Source organism: Siphateles boraxobius, unplaced genomic scaffold (genome assembly GCF_051911475.1).
Source record: "Siphateles boraxobius isolate OS27281-9 unplaced genomic scaffold, OSU_SipBor_1 18, whole genome shotgun sequence".
NCBI classification, from domain to species: domain Eukaryota; kingdom Metazoa; phylum Chordata; class Actinopteri; order Cypriniformes; family Leuciscidae; genus Siphateles; species Siphateles boraxobius.
Window position 1 is genome coordinate 9,610,003 of NW_027508788.1, and position 18,799 is coordinate 9,628,801.

General features: G+C 37.1%; 1 protein-coding gene across 25 annotated transcripts in view; it reads right to left on the reverse strand.

Moving 5' to 3' along the window:
• nrxn2a (neurexin 2a) overlaps window positions 1-18,799 on the reverse strand; it is a 316,646-nt gene that overhangs the window by 49,555 nt on the left and 248,292 nt on the right. For all 25 annotated transcript variants that reach the window (XM_077233387.1, XM_077233386.1, XM_077233381.1 and 22 more), the window contains one exon: window positions 7,799-7,980. In XM_077233387.1, the coding sequence (XP_077089502.1) occupies window positions 7,799-7,980 (182 nt within the window). The remainder of the gene's footprint in view (window positions 1-7,798; window positions 7,981-18,799) is intronic.

Sequence of the window (18,799 nt, forward strand, 5' to 3'; positions counted from 1 at the left end):
AAACGGGCACATGAAAAATACTGTCCCATAGGGGAGTGTTTCCCAGCAACTTTTTGACCCGAATACCACCACAGCCCCTTCAGTATGACTACAAATATTTTTTCTGACCATCATCATTTAGCATTAAAATTAATATTATTACAATTCTTCACTTTTAAACTAAACACATTCAATACTGTGGGAGAAAAATCTCAGCAAGCAGGTTTGCAGGTAGAGACCATAATTATACGTGTTAGTGTGGGGCTATTTTGAGCCTTGTTAGTGGTATTAACTAGCGATTTTTATTTTTACTTATTCTATGCCCTATATACTAGCATTATAAGTGAATCTGTGGTAAATCTAAAACTAACAATAAAACTGGGTACATTCGATTATCATGAAAACGCATCCCAGAGAACGGTTGACTCGGCACCAATGTGTTATTTACCCCTAGGTTCATTTTTGGCCGGAATTGTCCTTTAATGTCAGTTTTATGGTTGATTTCCTAGTAGCCCCTCTCGGGAATCACTGACACGTCACACTGACACAGAATCTGATCTTTGAATAGAGGATAGACTTATATTTAATTTATAAAGTGTTTCTATGATTTTAATTTGAGGTGAAGGTTGGTGAGATCATATTCAAAACTATCAACTGAATTACTAATTTCCCCTCGAGAAAGGAATTTAGAATTTGCCAGCAAAATGGGTCTGTGTGAATATAACAGTTAAACTGTTCCTTTGTGCTCAGCTCCTGATTCCCTTCCATAGAGATGGCCTTTGCCACAGGGTGCTCTCTAAAGTTGTTTAATGAAGGAGGCTTACAGTGGTGTGTGATTGACAAAGGCCAATTTAATCTGCCTATTAGTCAAACACACGATGGGAGAAGCTAAATGTAGTGGGAGGCGCTCCAGCTCTTTCGTTTTACAGTGCCAGAGATCTTTTGTAGCTTTAAAAGATGCAAATCGAATTGTCTGAAACATCTCTAAGCTTTTGTCCTATTATACAACAGCTAGTTCCGGTCTGAGTGTTGTTTCAAGAGTGCTGATATATATAACAGTTCAACAGCACTGAGACTTTTTCTGTCACTCCACTTGTTAGCGTTCATTTTAGAAAGATTGTCAATCTGGCATTACTGGTTAGGATTTATTAGTCACTCTTGCTGAAGGTTACATCTTTATGCCAGTAGGTGGCAACAAGTGATTGTTTTTACAAGCGAGCCACTGAATTCATTCAACTGATTTTTTCAAACCCACCCATTCAGGAATGAAACAAGTATTAAAAACTGTATTTATGAGTGAAGGTGATGATATACAGGGCAACTTTTTGAGCAATGTTGCTGAGCAATCTTGCCGAGCGTTTGTTGCTTGGGCACTTTTCCATTGAAAATGGGAAATACATTTCTATCTGGATAATTTAGATTGGTCGTGGGCCCTGTGTCTCACCTGGTTGCCCGTTGACAGCAACATTGCTCAAAAAGTTGCCCTGTGTATCATCAACTTAAGTGATTGAATCATTTAATTGATTCATTCAAACACACTGATTAAAAAAAACTCTCCCGTGGCCTCATGGGATAGTACATTCTTCATCAGATGCGCACTTCAGAATCTCGCCAGTAGTCATCTGGGTACTTTTCACCCTATTGTTTTTTGGATACTGTGAATTCGGACATACTACTCTTTTCACACTCAGTTTTTCACATACTGAAAGTAGTCATCGGATGCAGCAACTTTCTTAAAGAGTGAGTCATTAAACAATTAGTTCAGGTGAACGCATTGCATTTTTTACGTAACAATGTTACTCTCTTTATGAGCGAGACATTGAATCATTCATACAACTGTTTTGTTCAAACAGTGATTTTCTCAGGATCGCTGTTGTGTTTTTTTTATTAGAGATGAGCAATGGTTAATTCTGCTGTGTGTTCAAGTAAGTAGAGTCAGTTTGGGGTGTGAGTGTGTGCGGTTTATTTGTTGAACAGAATGTCAAAGAATCATCAAGTTATTTTTATCACAGGCATTATAAAACCCCACAGGAGAATCTCGAGGCAACCAGTGGCGACTTAGTCTTCCGGGTTTTGATGAATCACAGGGAGTTCAGCAGAATCTCACCGTTTCTGTATTATAATCATGTACCAGTGTAAACAAACAGAAGCACATTGGTAAGTACAACTGCAAATGGCCACTCAAGCATCTGCCATCCAGTCTGCGTTCTCTTTTTGATGCCTGGGCCAGCTGGCAGAGGGCACCAGGGTCACAAGTTCACATACCCAGCCATGCTGATGTCACGACCAATGGGTCACAGTCTGGGTGGCACCTACACTCCATTTCAAGCCCTCTCTCCAGGGGTCCAAGGTGTTCGGTTAACATGCCCACCAAGACCATAAAGCCCTATTAATCCATCACTCTGTGCCACTGACAGGTGGGCAGGTGAACCCTGGGGTCACCTCAATGCATGATGCCAGCAAAATGGAGGAGGCCAGAACCTTGGTTCAGATCGATACGCACCCACCCAGAATACAAAATGAGTCTGCTATTCATTACAAGCCGTAACAACCCCTGGCTCTGTCTCATTCATCAGCCTGAGCTGTTTCTGCTCAGCTATCATCTAACCTCAGACTCCGTGGGTGAATAAACGATGCTACAAACCCAAGCAACATCATCAGAGAGAGAGAGTGAGAGAGAGAGAGAGAGATAGAGAGAAAGAGGGATGAGTCGTAAGAGGGAACACCCTGAAGTCAGCCGCCTAAGGGCCGCCGGGCTCTGCTACGCCCACCGTAGTCAGTCATTCCATACATCTGTCATGCTCACGACCAATTGGATTATCTGTCCTTGGTTGTAATTTACAAGCTCAAGTAAATCCTGCTACATGAAGGACAAATTTTGAGACGTAAGCTGAGTTGTCTTGAGAGCAGCGTGAAACCTTGCATGCTATTTGCCACGCCTCTCCTTCATAACTCGCCGTTTATGTCTACCATAAAGTTTACAGACTCGTTTTTATATACAACCAAATATTATTTACGACACAAGCCAAATCATGGAGCGCTGTAATCAAGGTTGATGCCATCGCTTGGACCAGTTTAGTGAGGACAGAGGCTTTTTCATATAGTGTTTCCTGACCTTTTTGTATAACATCCCCCCCATCAGTAAGGCTCAAATATGCTGATAGCTTTTTATCAGCATAAACAATTAATATAAATGATAAGAGGGTCACAGGAAAATTTAGAGGAATTTTTTTTTGTAATTAATTATATTGTTAAAAGAAAGTGATTAAGATGGATTGTGTAAACAAATTGTGATTACTAATTATTTTTGTTATTTTATTTTTATAAAACATTTTTAAAGAGTATAAATTCATCTTTGCACATGAAAATACATAGTGCTGATCAAAGATGGCTGTAAATGGACAGAGAAAACACTTAATATGGGTTTGGTGCACACAGGGATAAAAAAGTACCACATGTGTAAAATGAAATACTCTGCTCTATCTTTAATGCTGTGGGCCTATTTCTCTGCCAAAGGTCCTGGACATCTTGTTCACATACGTAGCATCATGGATTCGATCAAATACCAACAGATAAAAAAAAAAATCAAAAGCTGTGCTAGAAATCTTATAACGGGCCATGTTTGGATCTTCCAGCAGGACAGTGATCCAAAAACCAAAACCAAGCATCTGCAATGGCCATCCCAGTCCCAGACCTGAACCCTATAGAAAATGAGTGGGCTGAACTGAAGAGAAGAAGCGCCAACATGGATCTGGGAATCTGAAGGATCTGGAGAGATTCTGTATGGAGGAATGGTCTCTGATCTCTTGTCAGGTGTTCTCCAAACTCATCAGGCATTATAGGAGAAGACTCAGAGCTGTTATCTTGGAAAAAGGAGGCTGCAAAAAGTATTTAATTAAAGGGGGCAAATAATTGTTCCCAACGTGTTTTGGAGAAAAACATTTATTTCATAATGTGATTTTCTCCCCGCTTTCAATTCTTTTAATTCAATAAAAGGTTAGATTTTTGCATTTAAAAAAAATAAAATATCAAAAGGATAAACAATGCAGATTTATTTTTTACAGCCATCTTTGATCATATTTACCAAGGGGGCAAATAAATAAAATGAATGACCACAAATGTCATTCATGAAAATTCATAATTCTACATAACATTGCATTATATATAAATACACTGTATGTATGTGTGTATAGAGTATAAACGTTTTATTTTGTTTTATCATTTAAAGCATGATTTTGTTTTCTTTCCTTAAAAACGAACTGTGTTCAGATCTACAGGTGTAGTAAAAATCTCTGCAGGAGTACACATTTCCCCCACATCGGGAATCACCGTTCTGATAGATCTGATAGACTAACACAGAGAAAAAAGCCACCAGAAAGGACAAAAAAAAAATCTTCCACAGATCCATCCTTCAGCCCACAGAATGGGAGGCTCTTGTGCTTTGTGTCTGTGACGAGGAGGAAGTTTCTGAAAACAAGCCCCAGTCTGTGTCTGGCAGAGCAGCTGCTCTCAGACTGTTTATGGCTGTGCTGCCATGGCGGCTCACAGTGTGAAAGTCGACAGTTCACGCTGAATTAATTATTCATTCGGAGGAACCTTATTAAAATGCATCTTTTTTTACTCCCTTGAAATATAATTGCAAGTAATAAGCCAAGAGGTCAACGAGGCATTTACAAGCTTGATCTACCGACATACTATCTCAGCCCTATGTTGTTTTAATAGGCTAAATTAATATGAAAGGGCATGTTGTTTTCTTTAAAAACTGTTTAGCGATTCCATCATTCCATTAATGATTCCATCATTTTTTTGGGTAATTTTCTCCTATCTGCCTGGGTGGGGGAGGGGGTGTGCTTGGATCTTATCAAGGAGAATTGAATGTAAGGACATAGCTTCTATTCATCATTTGATCCATGTATATAGCTTCATATGTCTGGAGCCCCTGAAGCGTTCTCTGAAATTATTCAACTTAAGATTTTTATCCAAGTCAATTTGCATCAGTTTCTCTGTCAGCAGTTCCCAAACTGAGTGAATGGAAATGACAAAGACTACGTCAGTAGCATTGCTCATACAAAAGCCTCCAGACAGAATACATGCCAGAGTTTTATCACAGCAGAATGAATGAAGGAAGTTGCATTTACACATGTCGGAATCAGAGCCGGTGCCAGGACACATGAACTGGGCGGTGCATTCATATATCTGGAGGGGGCCATTCGTTTTTTCATTTGTTATTCAAAACTTGATAACTATATCATGAGCTATTTGATATATTCTGATTGTCAAATATGTGTAAGTGAGTGTGTTTTTTTTAAACACCTTTATAAAGATCATGTCAATTGATGTTAGTTTGCACTGCAATTCAAAGAATAGAATAATTTACCCCTAAATACATAAAAGTAAGTGACCGGTTAACTGGGAGAAAAATACAGTAAACTTTATAGTTACCTACCCAGTGTGTAACTGATATGAATAAAACACATTGTCAAATTATAATTGAAAGGATTATTATTGCCTATTCCATAGACATCAGTAGGTATTTAATAAACTATAAATGTCTTTTTGGGGGGCTAGTACTTAATTTAAATGTCTATTCAAATGTCTGAAACCTAAAATAAGCATTATGTGGTTGAAATCACTGAATATTTGTGATATATGACAAGTGCTGAGCTCATCTGTCTCTGGCTCAGAGCCAGCCAAAGCGCGAAAGCACATTTGAATTTAGCAGTTGATCACGTGACGCGCTGAACGTTCTAATCAATCCAGTGTGATTGTACGTGTCAAAGGGTTAAAGTTGATTGCGTTTTGGAATCGGCGGTGGAGGGACAAATTGAAACTGAGGAGGCACATATCAGATCTGAGGGGGCAACGCCCCTTTGCCCCCTTCTAGTGCCGGGCGTAGTCGTAATTATCGTCATTTACGAGATTCCGGTTGTAAAAAGCGTTCACATCCTTGTAGAACTACTGTAATTACAGTACAACATTACTTGTACCACCTGACTGCTACAATGTCATGTGTAAACACACGAAATAAGTAGCTTCCGCAAAATGTAGTTAAGCAGTTATTTTGTAATTCCTATTAGTTACTTTTGTTAATGTCTTAATAATGTAAGAACAATCTAAAAAAAGAATAAAAAAATACATACAATACAGTTTAATGTAGCTAATGCGTATGTCCCACTAAATGAGCGATAACTTTATAAATAAGGCATATGAATAATGACTTGTTTCATTTTATATTGTGGTTTTGTCAATTGATTATTCAGAATACTAAATTTTTTATTTTGTGGCTTGTAGTGTTGCCATAAAAATGCATAATTCTGATTCAGAGGATGCGAGCAGATCCTAGTAGAACGACTAGAGCTGTCATCTAGAAATGATGGTTATTACGACATGGCATAAATGCATGGCATAAAATGTACTTTTGTCAGTGGTAAGTTTTAGCTCTGTATCATGTTTACAGTAGATCTACAGACAATGTGGCCAAAAGAAGCTGTCCTTTTCCCTCTTGAGCATTAGATTTTATAATATAAGAATTATAATAAAATTTTGTACATTAAAGATAATTTTTATACAAACAATATATATAATTTTTACCACACTATTTTTTATTCTCAATCACACTCAACTATTTTCTGCTTAAAAAAAGAATAGATATTATCTTAAAATATTGTACATTATTATTAATAATATATTTTTTTCACACTATGTTTTTTACACCACACTAAACGTCAAATCGACAGTCCTACAGTTCTCTTAAGGAGAGACACTACAGGTGAATAGGGTAATTTTTTTAACTAGCAGATATCACCATGAAACTTTCCCCGTTGATTTGTACATTAAGATGAGAAAAAAAATGTATTATAAGTTTTCTGTAATTTCATGTTTAAATATGCAAATTAGGCATTATCTAATGAAATATGTGCTAATTTGCATATATAAAAAAAATGAAATCTGAATATTGGATAAAGCCAGGTTGAAAATAAATGTTTTCATTGTGTTCACATAATAGATGGGAAAAGAATTACAGAGGGATTTATGGATATCTACTTTTGTTATCCTGTAAAATAAGAATATACTGTCAATAGCCTTAAAAAAATGATTTTCGCCGTGTTTTTTGGAATAAAATGTTATATAAATCAGGGTAGGAATAATATATTTACAAATCCGTCTGTAAATTTCTTCATAATATAATTAGGTACAAGACTGGAGAGTCTGGTGTATGTAGGTGAAGTAGAGATTTCAGACTTTGAGTATGAGAGAAAAGTCATTTTGAGAAAACAGGCATTAAAGATTTATATTGTAAAATGTGATTGCACATTTAGAGTAAATCCGCCCTTTCACTTTCATGATTGGTTGCTGATAAAAAGGACATGACCATCTTTGGATCCCACCGCATTATACAGGAGAGAGAGAGCTTTCTAACGGTGTGTGTGATGACAGGGTGCCGGCAGCGCTCGCGGAGCAGCGGGATGATTTAAACAGACGCAAACAGACAAAGTGTAGTAAAATGAAGACCTAAATATGTATTTCTGACTTTTTTTCACCACAAGTCTGAAAGAAGACATGTTATTGAAGACAAATATCCCAAAATCTCAAAATTGACCAGTGGAAAAAAACTATGTTTTTGCCTGCCGTGTCTCGCCTTAAAAAAAGACTTCATAAACCTTTCAGATTTTAACCGAGCTGAAAAAATGGAAAACAATGGAATAAAAAGAAACTGGAGCCACCTGTGTGCTAATATAAACCCCGCAGGGGACTGTAGGACAAGAAATATCCAAATTAAGAAGCCTATTAGAGCTTCAAACTGAGCTTTGATACTCACAATGTGCAACTGCAGGTAGTCTCCGAGGCCTTGGCTGCTCTCCACCTGCACCAGGACGGCATCACTCTGCTGGGTGCTGAAGCCCACGGCCAAACGGTCCGCCCGGGTGCTTGGCCGATCATTGGGTGCCCAGGTGTATGTGATGAGTGCTCCTCCTCTCCCAAAAATATACGTGGTCCCAGCTGCCAAATGGAGAAAGACATTAAACATGAGCTAAACATTCAAAGATGTTGCATGAGACAAAGGAAAATAAGAATGAAAGTGAGTGAAGATGTAGAGCAGCACAGCAGGAGGGATGTGAATGTGAACGTGTGAGACAAGATGGATGCTAAAGAACCATCTCACATCACACATTTGCCCTGTGCACTGCCTCATATGAGATAAAAGCATCTCTGTCTTTCATAAGTTGCCATCTGTTAAGATGTGCGTTAAATGCTCTTTTGCATTGTTTCCTTAGTGACAAACGACATATTCAGGACTGCCATTTCAGACACAAACATCCTTCGCCAATTTGGAGCTAAAATGCCAACTGGTCTTGAAAAAAAGGGCCCATTTCAATGCGACTTCAACTTCTTGCCCTCTTGTTGCTCTTGTTCTTCACTGCATACGTAGGCGCTAATATTTCACCGCAATTGGACATGGCATTGAAACACAGCAGCTGTATAGAAATGAGGGTCTGAAATGGAGCCAGTGGTGTGCTGCGTCAGCACGGTAAAAAACCACCGCAGGGCGGGACGGGTGCCCGACATGCTTTAAACTGCCAAACTATCTGCACTGAAACAGCCCTAGAGAATGAACCTGGGCAACAGCGTGGACCGATTTGCCAGGGTAAAACGAGAGGTTGTAATGTGAGCTACCTCACTGCTGAAGCACAATGACACAACAATGGACTGGGTAAATAAAGTTCAGGTATACTTAATGAACAATGCAGGGAAATAGATCAAGAAGGTTCACAGAAGCAAGAGACTAAAAAAAAAACAGCAATTAAAAAGTATGTTTTAGACCCTTTCTTTACCTTAAATCTTTGGAGGTATTTTTATTACTTAATACAGGTCTATAGCCTACATCTCATTTAAATGAAAATAAAATACATCTAAATTATAGCTTCAGAAACATGTGTCCTAGAAGATTAACCGCAGGTAAACGTAATTGACTATTCACCTGTTCCACTAGGTCTTTCTATTAACACTTTCCATTTTGTTTGTTTTCCCCCTTCCCATTTACTGTATCCCATTGGACAGGGCTTTAGACTGACACATATTGGACAACTACATACATCAGATGAAATGGACAGTTTTGCTATCTTTTTGGATTACATCGTGGACTATGCTTGTGTCTTTAAAATGCATTTTGTGTTTGATGTTATTTTTTGATGTTTGCACTAGATGCACTCTAGATCCACTGTTATTTTTTTCATGTAAAGTATAAAATGAATATACTTCATAATTCATTTTAAATTGCACTTTTTAAACAAATGAAACGCATATTAAAAAGTATCTTTTTATTATAAGGTGTCCTTATTACAATGTTATTATACATTTAAGTATTGAGTAATATTAATTAACACAATGTACTTACTATAGGGTTAGGATAAGGGTATGGTTTAGGGTTAGTTGCGTGTAATTATGCAAATTTTAGTAAGTACATAACACTGTAACGAAGACACTGTAAAATAAAGTATTACCATTTAATAAATACAATAAATGTTCATTGTTTATTCGTGTTACTTCCCAGTGTATGGTGCCTAATGTCAACAGACAGAATTTTTTGATTTTAATAATGTGCCAGTTTGTATCAATAATGTATAATGTAAAATGATTATTTGTTTGATTGTTTTAACTACAGTAGTTTATTAATATCAACCAATACATCAGTAAGGTAAAGTGTCATCAAGATGTTAGATTTTAATCATATTTAATAAAATATTCCTAGGAAAAAAATTAATAAAACAATCTTACAGGCCTGGTTTCACAGGCAGGGCTTAGACTATGCAGGATTAGGGCTTTGTTCAGTTAGGACATTTAAGTAGCTTTTATAATCCTTCCTTGGAAAAGACATTACTTATGTGCTTCTTGAGACAAAACACTGACATATTTTAAGATATACCAGTGCAAGTTGAGACAGTTAAGACAGCTCAAACATGCATTTTAGTCCGGGACTAGGCTTAAGACTTGTCTGTGAAACTGGGACATGATGTTTTGCTTGAAAACGGCTTGTGCTCTCCTTAGAAGCTTGAATGACATTCAGACATTTTTAAGAGGGGCTCAAATAAGGGTCATTCTATGCTGGCTTTTAAATCACATTATTAAAAAGCTCTGCTACAGTATAAAGTGACGCTAGGTGCTCTCCATTTGTTTCCGCGCAGCATCTGCTACAAGGGCAGGTATTTGCTCATCATTGGTATACTGATGTTTGGGTTTTTCTCAAACGCCCTCTCCTCCCAACTGATTAATGCTTTGCTAAATGACTGATCTTCCTCTTTTTCCTCAAATCTCACCTAAACACCAGGACGCCAAAGTGGAGCCACCTGTCATTCCTGGCGCTTGTGGTCGTCTAAATGAGCAAACAGAGGAGGTGTGGGGAATGTAATGAAGTGTTCTGGCGAGTGGTCCCCTAGGTGGGATGTGGGTTACAGAGTGCTGAACACCTGCTCATGAAAGCTGCAAGCTAACTTGTTGAGTTTGGGCTGCCACGCATCACAACAACTGTTTGAACTGCTGAAATACGAGGAACGGTTATAGTGAAACGATGAAACACATGGGATCAATCAGGCTTATTTGTTTAATTGGAGCTAGTGTCTGTTGTCAGCAGGGTCCAGAATTAACACTCCCCAAGAGCTAAATGCAAGTAAAATTCAGTATTGGCTATTAAGCCGATTAAAGCGGTTTGCCAGTAACTTAATTCAGAACTGCAACATTTTAAATCAAATTATAATAATTATAGCCTGACTCTGACCTCACTGATTTAAGCGGCATATAATTCAACTAAAGACCCACAAACTTCTACTTCAATGGAAAATTTAGTTTATGCCTGATTTTTTTAATTATTATCCATAACTCCATGACGTGACACACATGTGGAATATTTCTCACATTAATCCACCCAGATGAAAGAATCAGGAATAAAACCACAATGTGTCCTGACGTTTGTGACAGGCGCAGTTTCACTGAGAGACGGATAATGACTCTTCTTATAAAAACCAGCTCAATAATTCCAGTGTCAAAGTTATTTAAATATATATTTTTAATAAAAATTATGCGAAATACAGTTTCATGGCCGTTAAGGAATATTTATGGCTGGGAATTTTTCTCAATATACTCACCAACTGCAGTTAGGCTGTCAGCCTACTTCACTTCATAAAACATATCTAGACAGCCCATGTGACTGCGGTGGCCCAAGGACGGTTTTTTTATGGGACGCTTAGCCTGACGTTTCACAGCAGAGGTGAAACTTAACCACTGCTATCATGATGCAATCAGAAAGTGTATGAAGTCTCCAAAACAGAATTGATTTCTTCACTCTGAAGGAATAAGAATTTATCGGCCTGGTTATTTTCTAAATGTTGCAGCCTGATTCCACTATATATCATCGAATCAATAGCACTTTATCTGCCTATATACGCCTTACATGGGTTATGACCTATACTCATTTATCTGCCCTTGAAAATTATGACATTTGTACCATTTTCTATAGGTGAAAGAAATGATCCCTTATTTTTTGCAAATGAACATTTGCTCATGAAAAGAAGATTCAGATATGATGCATTTAAGCAATTACTGTGCATTCAACATATCTGTATTATTCTGCGATGGCTTTTAGTAATGCTTTAGTGTAGTGGAACAAGAGAGGGCTGGTGCATTACATTCCTGATAGGTTAAGCATTTGTAAACAGTGTTTAATTCTTTAATTCTATCTTTGAGGGAAAAATTATATTTCCCTGCTTCAGTTACTTCCTGCAATTGAACTAAAAAGACTTGCCCTGTGTATTGAGCAAGATAAAACCATTTCCTGAGCCAAGTGCCATTTAAAACTACCAATCACAAAGCAACTTTTATAATCCTTACTGTATGAAACAGGAATTTTGGCCAGGATATTGAAGGGGTTGTGCCTTTTTTTAGGCTGTAGTTCTCACAGGCATATGTCATGGCTGTTCAAAAGTGTTTTGAAGGTGGTATTACTGGAAAGTTTTTATGTACAAATATTTATTAATTTGAAGGAATAATGTTTAGCATGATTCCGTTGATTAAACAATGTAATGACTCACTCATAAAGCCCATCACGTGTTTAATTCTAAAGTACCACTATTTTGGAATAAATTAACGATTTAATGACTCTGAGACAGTCACTTTTCACCACCTACTGGTGGTGATATATTCATATTCTCAGATTACTAAATATTACACACAGTTTTCTTACAGTAATATAACAACTCTAAACCCTGTGGTATAAAAGGCAAACACGTAATAACAGAAATAAGTTAATGAAACACTTTTGGATACACCACCTCCCCGACGAACAGTTGAGCAAAAAATGATTTATTCTTGCTCTCTTCATGCAGTTCGAAAAAGGTTTTACATGTTTCTTCTTTTCAACAAGGCAAACAAGAATCTCCAATAAAGCATTGGGATTGGATTTCACTGAAGGCTCCTGTGAGATGCTGCGATTAGATAGGCTGTGTGTATGGAGGATAAAGGGAAGTGAGTTAAGGAGCAGTGTAGTTATTTGCTGTATGTTCCCAGACGCCCACAGAAGGAGAGATATCGGAATCATGTCCACTGGATCATGTGTGGACATGAGACTTCTTCCAGTTCTGGTAATCTAAGTCAGCCGTCTATAGACAAAGGAAGAGGCCAGGAGATTACACAATGCTCCAGAGTTAATTGTGTAAGATTTCAATTTTTTTTTAAATGAATTATTCCAAGTTATCAAGTAATTCTGCAGTAATGTGTTAATGAGCATCACTGCAGCAAGGGTATAGCGCAGAATATTAATGAAAGAAATTGCTCAATTTTGATTGTCTTTGTGCTAGTAGAGTAGTAGAGACTAGGCTTCTTTAAATTAATGATTTTATTCCACCACGTTTGTGTAATAATTAAGTTAAGATATGTGCTTTTTAAAGATGTGCTATATATGCTGAGCTCTCAGAAAAAAAGGTACGAAAGCTGTCATTGATACCTTCAAAAGGTACTAATAGACCTTAGTCAGGTTAAATACCATATTGAATTTAAAACGGATGAAAACAAGAGATGAAAACAATGGCACCCAATGTATAAAGGTCCATTATTTTTACAACTCAACTTTTAGAACTGTTTTATGGAGTTTTTATCTACAGGTTTTTGGTTGAATTCAAAGCAATTTGCTAATTCAGAATGATTTACTTCAAATCATAATGAAGTTGTAGCAGACTCAAATGACATGAATTATATGATTTTTTTGTGTCTGTAAACTACACATACATTTTATTTTGAAAACAACACGAGTAAAATATGCTGATAAAATAATTTAAGCATACCTGCGCAAAACTATTATACACTCACCAGCCACTTTATTAGATACAACTGTTTAACTGCTCAACACAAATATCTAATCAGCCAATCACATGGGCCAAAATGCCTGGTTGATGCCAGAGGCCAGAGGAGAATGGCCAGACTTGTTCGAGCTGATGGAAAGGCAACAGTAACTCAAACAGCACTTGTTACAACCGAGGACTGCAGAGGAGCGTCTCTGAACGCACAACACGTAAAACCTTGAAGAATATGGGCTACAGCAGCAGAAGAACACACATGGTGCCACTCCTGTCAGCTAAGAACAGGAAACTGAAGCTTACAATTCGCACAGGCTGATGAGTCTAGATTTCTGCTGTGACATTCAGATGGGAGGGTCAGAATTTGGCGTAAACAACATGAAAGCATGGATCTATCCTGCCTTGTATCTATGGTTCAGGCTGCTGGTGGTGTAATGGTGTGAGGGAGATTTTCTTGTCACACTTTGGGTCCCTTAGTACCTATTGAGCTTAGTTTAGATGCCACAGCCTACCTGAGTATTGTTGCTGACCATGTCCATGCCTTTATGACCACAGTGCACCCATATTCTGATGGCTACATCCAGCAGGATAATGTTACAAAGCTCAGATCATCTCAAACTGGTTTCTTGAACATGACAATGAGTTCACTGTACTGGCCTCCGCTGTCATCAGATCTCAATCCAATAGAGCACCTTTGGGATGTGAGATTGTTGAGATTCGCATCATGGATGTGCTGCTGACAAATCTGCAGCAACTGCGTGATGCTATTACGTAAATACAGACCAAAATCTTTGAGGATTGTTTCCAGAATCAATGCCACGAAGAATTACAGCAGTCCTGAGGGCAAAAGGGGGTCCAACCTGATACTAGCCAGGTGTACCTAATAAAGTGACCAGTGAGTGTATATTCCACTAGATAAAAAGTACATATTTAAAATAAAAGGTTTCATTTTATTTATTGTCATACTTTTTCATGGCCTGGAAATCACAATTTTAAATTATTTGAATTCCCTGATGTTACCAGGTTTTCCATGGTCATGTCTAGGAACAATGCTGATACTGGTGAAATATCAGCACTCCTGGAAGGCCTCTAAGCCAATCAAATTCAAGGGACCACAGCTAACAACAGCTCATTTACTGTATATCAGTATTTTATCTCAGAAATGATTGTTTTTCTAATAACATATTACTTTTAAAAGGGATAGTTCACCAATTTTTTTTTAAAAATTTTGTCATTATTTACTCACCCTCATGTTGTTCCAAACCTGTATGAGTTTCTTTCTTCTGATGAACACAAAATAATTTTGAAGAAATTCAAGGAAAAAAGAAACACAAAAGAACATTTTTAAAGAATTTTGGCAGCCAGAGAGTTGACAGAAGCCACTGACTATAGTATTTTATTTTTAAGTCAGGCGCTGTATCATCAACTTTTCGGTTACCAACATTCTTCAAAATATCTTCTTTTGTGTTCAGCAGAAGAAAGAAACTCATACAGGTTTGGAACAACTTGAGAGTGAGTAAGTGATTTCAATTTTAATTTCGATCAACATTTTTATTTTTGGGTGAACTATCCCTTTAATGCAGAATAAAATGCTTCTAAAATAGAATGGAAAGTAATTAAGCGGAAAAATAAAGAAAATAATAAAAGATAAAAGGATCTTTCCTCATTGAATGTGCCAAAAACAAACCAGCTGCCACTTTTGGGACAGCTAGAACATTTTTGTCAGATCCATCCCAAGCATTTTTTTTTCAATGGATTCGGTTAAACTGATTTGCACTTTTTTTTCTTTCACTGGGTGTTTAACTGCATTAGATAGTTTTGAATAATTACTTGATGAATTTAAAAATCCATCAAAAAAAAAACCTTTGTGACTGATCTATGATGTATATTTAATTGTAACTTCAATTTTTTAATCATGCATAGCCCAGACTCCATAGGATTAATTGCCTATTTCCTAACACAAATGTAAAATCAAGTCAGTTCAGAGATACAGCATGTAGTTTAAAACAGATACTCGTCTTTAGTGTTTGGAGGGTGATTAACCTTTCGGATAAGTTCGCCTGTCAGTCTGGGTACCGGGCACATCAAGGTAAATGTGAACACCCATCATTTGTGGTTCATTGAATGTACGTGTTCAGCCAAACCTAGATGCTTCTGACAAATCAAATACCTTGCAGCACTCCTACAGAAACCAAGTTAAAGTCTCTCTAGTTTGAATGGTGCAGGGAAACAAACCGTACAAAAGTAGTTTTGTACAGAATATCAGATTTAACCTCCTGGCGTGAATTACACCACACGTATCTTCACGATTACAATACTACGAAGTGCAATAAAAAAACTGGGCAGACACGTTACATCTAGCAGTCACAATGCAAAATCTGCAAAGAAGAAACTGACGCAGTCTACTTAGCATTCGTTGCAGCCACTCACATGTTTGCAACACAATATTTGCTTCTCTCCCACAAAACCATTCCACGGGTGCCAGGGTGTATTAACCTCCTACATTACGCAGGATAAACCACACCGGATTTACACTTATTTTCTCACAGTGTGGATGTAGACTTTGAGACTTGATAAGCAAGCTCTGCAGGCTAAGAACATCCTGCACATTTCAAAAAGGAGCAGCAAATATAACATGTTCGAGAGAAATTAAAATAAGACTAGGGATGTGGAATACCAAATACAATCGAAATACTAAATAAGTCCTCTTAGCATTATTGTGAGGTCTGTTGATAGCGACAATGCTATTTACAGTATAAAAAAAAGCAATCTGAAAAAGCTGCAAGATATAATTGAAACCACAGGACCTGGAATACATTTTTTATGGGTTGTTTTCCAAAGCTGTAAATGAAATTCATTTTATGGTGTGGACCAATAATAACATTCTGGGCTCTCAGCCATAACCATAAATAAGCTACACGACATTTGAAAGAATAAATATGAAAATATATCTTTTTTTCTTCTGTGGGCATTTTCTGATGTCTAATCACAAAGGAAGCAATCAAATTAGCAAAACTTACTTTCACCTGCACATTGGCATTTTATTTGGAAAACTTCTCTAGATTACAATATTACCTTGGTTAATCAAATCTAAATGACTTTTTAAGTTGACAGTGAGGATGGAAATCAAATGAAGACACGTACCCTGCAGTCAGGCTAAGAGCTTAGCACTGAAATATTAGCAATTTCACGTAATTGCAGAATGGCAGTGAATTACTCTCAATGCGAGACGCATCGGTGGGGGACTGGACTTCCCTCTGAGAGGTTTTTATGAAGTTGCAGGCGTCCAGTTTCCTTCAATTTGGTTCAATTTGAAACTGTTGGAAAAATGTTTAATGTAAAGGAGAGTTAAAGACTGTACTTTACCAATAGTACTAATGTGACATCTCAGTTGTCTTTCCATTAGTTAAAAGTGCAGTATGCAATTTTTCGACGTTACGACGTTCAAATTTCAGGTTTAATACATAGAAGCATCTTTATAGGAGTAGGTTGATTCCTTCAAAAAGTGTAAACATTGTGTCTCTGTGGCGCTATCAAAATACTGCTGTTTGCTTGAATATCCCATCCAGCAACACAGGCTCAACCAATGGCGTGAGTTGGGGGCGTGGCTATCTATTTCTAATTATACCTTTTTGGGCTATACCAGCTATAAAGTCGTTATTTCATTTGATGTGTGACACTGTGACGTGGCAATGTGACACCTTTAAGCTTTAGCTAGATAATAAGGTTTTTTATAAACTGGTCTGGCTCATTGATTCTTTGCAAAAGCAACACGTCAAGCACTGCAGCTGTCAACTCTGTTTAACCCAAGTTCAGATGAGGATATATGCCTCAAATTCAGTTACACAAATAAAAATGTTAGGCAATGGAATCAAGGAAATACTTGCTAAAAAGTGAAAAGATGGGTCAGATTAAACTTTATAACTTGCATATCTACGAGGAATGGGTAAATGCTACAGGAAACAGTTGAGGCTGTTGATGCTCTTGCTGCAGAACTGAAAGCCATACAACTTATTAAACTTCTAGGATCCAGGGTGTCCTATTTTTGTTGGCAGCTTCAATAAACAAATCAGTGCATTCCCACCAGGGCTCTGTGCGTGCTCCAGAATCCCCCACCATCAATTCACAACACAGTCACAAACATCTCCGAACTCCATGTGCAATGAAAGCAGAGATGGAATGCACATTTATAAAAATACCAGGAAGGGAAGCTGAGTATTTAATGGTAAGATTATAAACACCGTATGTAATATATATATATATATATATATATATATATATATACATATAAAATAAACATATCACATACTGTATGGTTAGAAAAAAGGTGAAAATTAATTCTAACACCTTAAATTATCACCCGGTTTCACAGACAAGGCTTAAACCTAAAGTCCCAGATTAAAATGCATGTTTGAGCTGTCTTATATTATACTTATATTAAATCCTAAAATATGTCAGTGCTATCGATTTTTCACAAGATGCACTCCAGTAATGTTTTTTTTCTAAGGCACGTTTAAAAAATCTACTTCAATGTCCTAATTTAACTAAAGCCTGGCTTAATCTAAGCCTTGTCTGTGAAACCATACCTATACTGTATGCATAATAGACCCAAGTCATTCATAAGATGCCATGATGCAAGAGAAGTTTCACCGATTAGTTTCACTGATTCACATAATATTATAGCTACTGTAAAACTAACAATACAAAAAGAAAAATCTACAAACTAGTTAAGTGCACTATTCCATTAGAGAATTGGTGGTGGATGACTAGTCAACTAGCAAGCAATCAGAAATCGCTTGATGTCTTTGTGATCTTCATGAATCTTTTAGCGGCATTCTACATGTTGACATTTTCTTCACAAACCTAATAGAGTCTGCAAAGAAGAGGTGTGGAGGAAGAGCTTATGTCGTATGATGAAGAACATAACATTCATTTTCAAAGCATTAAAAATCTCATTCAGCCATCAGTTGGCAATGCTTTCCAGCTTAAATGGGTTGTGAATCCAAAGTGATTTCTGCAATGAAACACACTAACAATATACACGATCACACAGCTAATGCAATTTAAAAGATTAATGAATACTGCCGTTTTCAAGAAACAACACACAAAGATAACATCAGAAATCTCCGTAATGTGGCTCTACGCATGTAGGGCACAATGGCACACGTGAAATGTCTATATTGTAACAAAGTACATTCTGCACATATTCTTCTGAAGCATATTCTGTGTCTGACTATAAGCTTACCTTTATTTCTATAAAAACAGGTATGAGTTGGAATTTTAACAAATGTGTAAATCAGGTTCGCTATCCTCATTAACTCAAAACAAAGTCCTGCTAATATATTTGAAAAGAGCAAAAAGAGCAAAACGATGTTTCGTGGAGGTAAAAGCTTATTTGGATGAAAGTTTTTTTTAAAAGAGATGCTAAATAGATGAGACCGTTTCAGGGAGAGAAACCCAATTCAGAGAACATTTAA